The sequence below is a fragment of the Aythya ferina genome (genome assembly GCF_964211825.1).
Source record: "Aythya ferina genome assembly, chromosome: 14".
NCBI classification, from domain to species: Eukaryota; Metazoa; Chordata; class Aves; order Anseriformes; family Anatidae; genus Aythya; species Aythya ferina.
In genome coordinates, this window is record NC_140312.1 from 1,465,063 (window position 1) to 1,472,175 (window position 7,113).

Consider the following 7,113-nt stretch of genomic DNA (forward strand, 5'->3'; position numbering starts at 1 on the left):
AGATTTTCCCATTTATTTTCAAACTTCTGTCTGGCTGCATCTGCTTTAGCACTGGATATGATTACTAAGGACTTCCAGTGGTGATCCTGTCCACCGGATGGGCAAAATGGTCTCCTTTGGTTCTGCCAACAGCCTCTGAAGAGTTGTATGAGATTCCTGTAGTGCAAGGTAGCATCATTCCTCTATCACATAATGGTTCCGAAAAATCAAACAGACTCAACACAAAAATAGAAAGCATCTGTCTCTGGTTTCTTCAGCTTTTGCTGCTAGAGAAGGCTCCTAGTCTTCATCTTCGCCTTCCCAGAGCTCACCATCAACATGCATAGCTTGAAACAATCTGCAACACAGCCAGGAATTTACATCAGGATGGAAAATGGAAAATTTGGAAAAGAAAAAAAAAAGTGTCAAAAATACAAAAACAGCTCACAATTTTTATACCATAAAACACGCATTTTAACCAACTTTGAGGACTGCAGCATAAGCTAGTTTGCACTTCTATAGCACTTGGTATCAGCAGGTCTTACAACACGTTACAAACATGATGTTTCAGGAACTTGAAAATAACAACAATCTGAGCTGTAGTGAAATTATCTGCTCTGCTGCAATTCCAATTAGCAGCCAAGCCTGCCTGCTCCAAACAGCTAACAGTGCTACCAGATAATACTGAGCTGGGCAAACAATTACAAATATAAACGGGGGGAACAAAAGGGAAAAGAAATGCCGTTTTGTAAAAAATCCTCGTAGTCAAGAGAGCTGTAAGTGAAGCTAAAGTGAAAGAAAAAAAGAGCAAGAGACACTGGGAGAAATATAAAAAGGAAAATGGGGTAGGAAGGGAAAAAAAACACTGTTGGGAGAAAAAACGTGCCAAAAAAGATTCTTGTTCAAGAACAGAAAACAATCCAGTCAGCCACATTTATTAAAAAAATAAATAAATAAAAATAGCAGAGTAAGCAGTGGAGTATCGAGCAAAATGCTGGTATTTTGACGTTTGTATCCAGAGCCCTGCATGTCACGGTGATGGGCCCTAACACATGGAATACACACAAGCTTCCTACGGCCACCACACCTCTCTGTTCTGCCTTTCATTTGTCCAGACAGCAGCAGTGCCCCTTGTCTCTTGACATATCCCTACCAGTGACGAATAAACAAAGTCTACAGCTTTTTAGAAGCAACTTCCTTGCCCAGATCCTTGTGTTGCATTATCACATGCTCAAGCTTCTGCAAGGAAACATCTCAGTGCGAGCTGTCTCTCAGAGGCAGCAAGTAAAGCATCAGGAACAGGCCCAGAAGGCTCCTCCAAAATATTGAAACGGAAACTCAAGAAAACCAAAATTGCTCCTCATTTTTTTCTTCTTGTTGTCAGATCCTTTTAAGTGCAAATATAAGAAATCGTATCTTAAACCGTATAGCTACAAATTTCAAGATAAGGGTAATTTAGGAGAGACAAAAATGTGTGAGTGGTGCAGAAGAAGCAACATAGGTAAATACGTACCGGTTAAAGCACGGGGAAGATGGATCGTTGAAGTGCCTGTACGGGTTCACCCTCGACAGAGAACCCATACAAAGCCAGCAGAAGTACTGCATGCAGCCAGTACACGTCATTTTGTTACAACCATCTAGTTTCTGGCAGGGAAAAGAAACAAGAAATAGCAATAACAAAATCCTACCATGTCAGTCTTCAGGCCTGGCTGTGGATGATACCAGTCCTCAAGTGGCATCAGCTAATAACTGCACTTCACCCTTACTCTGTTATAACACTCGTATTTTTTTCACTAGTCAGGTGAACTAAGAGCTAGAATCAAAAACTGTAAATCAGTTCTGCTACTGACAATACTGGAAATTACTCTTTTTCTGAAGCTATTTATTTAGCAGTTATAGACTAAAACAGCAGTGGCCTGAAATACGTGGAAAACAAAGGGATTCATATGGATGTTGAGTCAGCCTGGATCTTCTCAGTACTGAACACCATCAACTGCTGCATTTACTCAAGTCCCTGAGCTCTAGAAACATGACTGCCTCTTCTGTGTATTGCAGTCAGCAGTGGAAACTTCTTTTACCAGTTGCTAGAAATTTACCTTCCCTGGTGAACTTGGAGACCAGGAATCGATCTCTGATCTCTTCTAAATGCAGAACCTACTTAACAATTCATGCTGGTTGCTGTTAGGAGTTACTCTGATTCTTCAGCCCTTCCCCACCACGCTCACCTCTATAGGAGTACCACAGCAAGGGCAAGACTTGGAGTTCTTCTCTAGCCAGTCTTTACTCTCCATCTCCTCGAGGGCTTTCTGAATCACTCGCTTGCCATAGCGCTGTTCCAAAAATCTTTTAGTTGCCTCATCTGCTTCTAAATATTCATTACGCAAATCCATCAATTTCTCTGAGGAGTAGAATAAACAACACAAAAGCTTTTGTACTATGTTGTAGAAAAAAGTCAAAAGAAACTTAATTAATTAAAAAGCAAGTAAAACATTAGAATACGTAAGAAAATAGGAGAATATTAGAACCCCTCTATCTTAGAATTCAACTGCTTTACAGTGTTTCATCACAAAAGAGAACAATTGCTGAAATTAGAACAAGTCTGCAATATAAGATGAACTGAAAAACTGAAATATTTCTCCCAAACACACATTTAATGCACCTTTGTCACGTTTTCAAGGCACAACAAACAAGAAGCATTCACCTGATCCAACATCAACTCTGACAATAGAAAGAAGTGGATTCACAGGAAAGGATAAAAAAAAGAACAAACAAAATTATTCTTCCCTTGCTGTGGCCTCTCTGAACCTGGCAGTCAGCAGTTTAGGGACTCCCTGAGTCAGGCAGTGCCATGAAAACAACACTTTTTAATTGCCAGCAGCAGACCTATTCCAAATGAATCCGTCTCAGCTGACACGGTGAGGAGTCTCCTCGTTTAATTCCTGACTCTCAGCCTTTTCCACACAACACCTAACTGCTTCTAATCCATTTCGGAAATGCGATGACTCACCTGCAGTTACTTTACACGGTGAGACCCCGTGGTAAGTCATTTTACAGAGAGTACAAAAAGCATAGTTGCAACGGGAACATATGCCCATGGTGCAACCTGGTTCTTGCATGACCGGTGTCTGACAGCCTGGGCGAGGGCAATACACTACATCTGCCATCAAGTCCAAGCTAGACTGCAGAAGCAGGCGGTCATAACGTGCAAACAATTGCTCTCCAACCAACTCTTTAACCTAAGCAAAGAGCAAAGAAAGATTATGTGCATTTGAAATTCTAAGTTTGCTAGCTTTGGCAGAAAAAGGCAATTTGATGAAAAAGTACCTACAGCTGGGATGAGTTCCCTTTATATTCTCCAATACAGATCAAGAAATTACTCCTAGAAAGGTTATTTTAGGAACAGTTAAATAATCAAATGAAAAACATGCAGCATCAAGTGCAATGGGACGTTAATTCAGGCCTCCGACCAGCGCCAGCACTGACACAGCGGGCACCATGTGCTGGGTTACGCAGCTTTAACAAGGGCTGTGACTCAGAACGTGAAAACAAAATTCCCCAGGTGTGTGCCCAGCGCTCACCATCCAAAGCCACACCTCGCTGCCTGCAGTTACTGGGCACTTAGCAGAACTCTGCCAGCACAGCCGCATTACCTGGCCAGGAGTAGCGACAGAAGAACACTTGGGCTCAGGGCAGTTGAGGCAGTGGACCTGACCATCCCTGATCTGTATTTCAAAGTAGTCCTTCAGGCAGGCTTTGCAGTAGACGTGGCTGCACTCGGTGAAGTACATACATTCACTGCCCAGCTTCTCACTGAAGCAGATATTGCACAAGTACATCTTACTGTTAAAGCACTTTCTTCTCTGAGCCTGATCAAAGTCCAAGATCTCCCTAATCAGGCTTGATAAAGATTCCACATCCTGCACAGCTCTTTCATCAATGATTTCTTCATCAGCTGCTGCAGAGCCTGCTGCACCACCACAATCCTTCTCGGCATCTAGAGGAACCAAAGGTGTCCTGCTCTGAGCACTCCCTTGATGGCACATTTTTAGCTCATATGGGGAGGAAATATTCAGGTAACTCAATGTTTCTTCCTTCAGGAACTGCATCCAGGCAAACAAGACCACACAGCCTCGATTCTCTTCCCATACGTTGTCTAAATGCTTGCAAAGAGCACTGAGCTAGAAAAGAAAACCACGACTTCAGATTTCTGGAACTTCTGACAACTCATTACCATTTTCCTCTCCCATGGTCTTCATTTAATGCAAATTCAGGAGTTCAATTTCTGCATTTTTTATGTAGACAGAGAAAACATAAAACTATGCTCAAAGATGCAGGCTTACAACTCTCAGAAGAGCGACCAAATCAAAACAGGTAGGAAACAAAAGAGACAACTGAAAGAGAGAGGTAATTGTACAGGTCTTGATTTTACTTTTATCTACTACATTAACATCCACCAGAGCACTGTCAGTTATTAACTTACTTAGGACCACCACATGGTCAAAATGTTAGAAGTACTCTGCAAACCTGTGCTTGGGAGAGCCATTTGCCACTGAGGGTAAAGGCAGGCGGGGAGGTTGACGGGTAGTCTGGTGGGAGCTCAAAATTCAGCACGAGGGGAGGCAGAAAGCAGACGGTGTACTCAAACCCGTTCTTCTGGAGGCTGTCTGTGGAATTGCCTGAATCAAAGACAATTGAGACAAAGTGAGAAATAACAAGAAAATGAAAACCAGCCAGCCACAGCTATTTACAGCAGCAACCGAGATCTCTCATTTGATAATTTCTAGATTTGAAATGATTTATTCATCGGCCCTCAGTAACAAAACTTCCCAGTGCCATAAAACATCACGGGGTTTTATGAGATTAAATCAGTAACTACCAGTACTGTGAGATACCAGGTCCTGCACAAACCAACAGCCTGGGAAGGCGAGCCCTCAAGAAAGAATAAATAAATAAATGAACTTGATTGTTCCCACAAAGTACTATTATTCATCTCTAACTTTGAAGCTCGCTGAAGAGGTTACGTGCACAAGGATGGAACCCAGAACCCAACAACATCAAAAGCACAGGACAGGGTCAGTCACTGATAAATATTCCTGTAGGTTACCAGCACATCTAAGCGCGCACCAGGAAAAGCTAATTTAGGATAACAAAAGTCATCTCAACTCACCACTCACAAAAACTTTGAAGTTTTGAGGCAATTCCAAACAAATTCTTGTTTCTCCTCCTTGTGCAGACTCGGCTCTCTTAAACTCATCCTCATCGTAGATGCTAGCCAAGGCCAGCAGCTCATCCTCCTGAGCTTCTTTGTCTTCCGAAGACATTTAAATTTTCTGTGGAGACAGCACCAGGCTACAGCATCACCTGAGTTAACGTGGCCTGTTCAATAATTGGCTCTGGGTATCTACTGTATTCTACTGCAGTAAGATTTAGAAACCAAAATACCTGATATAAAACAATGTAAAATATAACCCAGAATTTTTACACGTTGAAAAAAATAGATTTAACTTTATAAAACACAAACCACCAACAGAACATCAAAGGCTTCAAAAGCGAAGTGTGTCGGTGGCTGGGGACAGCTGGAAGAACAAAGGTGAAATATGCCGAAGGCAAAAGCATCACAAGAGATGTTTTGTTAGCATCTGAAAGGGAAAACGTCAGAAAAGAAGAAAAATGACCTTGCAACAACAGTTCCTCTCAGCCCTGTTGTAGAAAATGAATTTCTAGAAAATGACTTTCTAATCACAACTGTTGAGGCTCTCAATAAGGCGCCTGAAATCCTACAGAGACACCTTGCAGATGCACCCCCCTAACGCCTCAGTTTGTGTTTTGGTGAAATAAAGCCGTGGTTCAGGCGTTACCTTGGTACTCACGGCTGCCGGCGAGGAGCTGCGGGTGCCCAGGGCCGGGTCCGGGGCGCTGCTCATCCCCTGGGCCAGCGGCGGGCAGGGGCTGCTCGGGGCCCGGCCTCACCGTGCCAGGGCCGCGGCTCGGGGCTCCTCGGGGCTGCAGGGCCCGCCTGAGGGCAGAGGAACGACAAAAACCTCAGGGGGAGCCAAGTCCGGCGGGAAGCGCGGCGCGCCCGGCGCTCCGGCAGAGCCCCCTCAGCGCCCCGGAGCCGCCTCACAACCCCCGGCCCGGCTCCGACCGGCTGCCGGGACCCATCTGTAGCCTGAAAAATAAAAAAAAAAAGGGAAAAAAAGCAAAAAATAAAAGGTGAAAAGCGCCACCACCACCACCACCCCCCCAACCCGGGCACACCCGCGGGGCCGCCCCCCGGGCCGAGGCCGCTCCGGGAGCTCCGAGCCCTGAGGCCGAGCCCGGCCCCGCCGCCCCCCTCAGCCCCCGGTACCTCGGCAGGGGCAGCGCTGGGCCCGCGGCCGCTCAGGGCCGGCACCGAGAGGGGGCCGCGGGCGGCGGAGGCCGAGGGGGAGGCACCGGCCCCGCCCCGCCTCCGCCAGCGGCCTCAGCGCCCCCGGCGGCCGGAGGAACGCGGGGCACGGCCCCGGTGGGTGCCGCAGGAGGCCCGAGGGCCGCGGCCTGCCCCGCGCACACACACACACACACACACACACACACCCCCCGCCGCTTTTGTCACGAGAAACGAGAGGTTGAGAAGGCAATCCAGGAGAATCCAGTGCATTTATTTCTTCCGGGTGTTTCAGCTCTGGGTTTTTAACACATACAAAGTAATGGTTGCGAGTTTAATGACAAGCAGCACTAGAAGCAAATTACTGCGTAAAACTCATAGAAAAATGGGTTCTGTTCCTGAAAAAAGAAAACAAGCATTCCAAACAAAGGCCTCATGAAGGAAGCAAGCGTACCCCTTAAAAAAAGTGTTAGGAAGTAGTCGGTCAACTTTCAGCATAGGCAGCTGGACTACAAGTCCTCATTCCTTCTACAAGCACCTAATTGAGCTAGAGACAAAGACTTCATGTAGTCTAACTAGCTGGGGAATATACACTTCCATAGTTAAGAGCACATTCATAGTCCAATCTGTTAAGAGTATACAGTTGCTATTCTACAGCCTAGGTAAATGAGTCTGAGTTTGGGCTGACTATCCCTGAAGCGAGGATACCAGCTAAGGACTAAAGGTACTGCTGCTAGACCACTGCTTTGCATACCTTGTGTGAGTAG

The 7,113-nt window shown here is 45.6% G+C and overlaps 1 protein-coding gene across 1 annotated transcript; it reads right to left on the reverse strand.

The window, feature by feature from the left end:
* On the reverse strand, positions 1-6,421 carry RNF14 (ring finger protein 14). The gene is made up of 9 exons (XM_084535803.1): positions 6,329-6,421; positions 5,838-6,148; positions 5,147-5,309; positions 4,504-4,655; positions 3,630-4,157; positions 2,987-3,215; positions 2,205-2,377; positions 1,493-1,623; positions 1-337 (listed from the first exon to the last, which is right to left on the reverse strand). The coding sequence occupies exons 3-9, from the start codon at positions 5,298-5,300 to the stop codon at positions 280-282; spliced, it is 1,425 nt and encodes a 474-aa protein (XP_084391929.1). The 5' UTR covers positions 5,301-5,309; positions 5,838-6,148; positions 6,329-6,421; the 3' UTR covers positions 1-279.
* Positions 6,422-7,113: the final 692 nt, after the last annotated feature.

Bases quoted from the DNA above. Each gene is read 5' to 3' on its own strand.
- RNF14 (XM_084535803.1), bottom strand. From the start codon at position 5,300: ATGTCTTCGGAAGACAAAGAAGCTCAGGAGGATGAGCTGCTGGCCTTG. The intron at 2,378-2,986 runs GTGAGTCATCGC...TCTACTCCTCAG, and splicing joins ACCGTGTAAAGTAACTGCAG to AGAAATTGATGGATTTGCGT. The intron at 338-1,492 runs GTACGTATTTAC...GCTGTGTTGCAG, and splicing joins TCTTCCCCGTGCTTTAACCG to ATTGTTTCAAGCTATGCATG.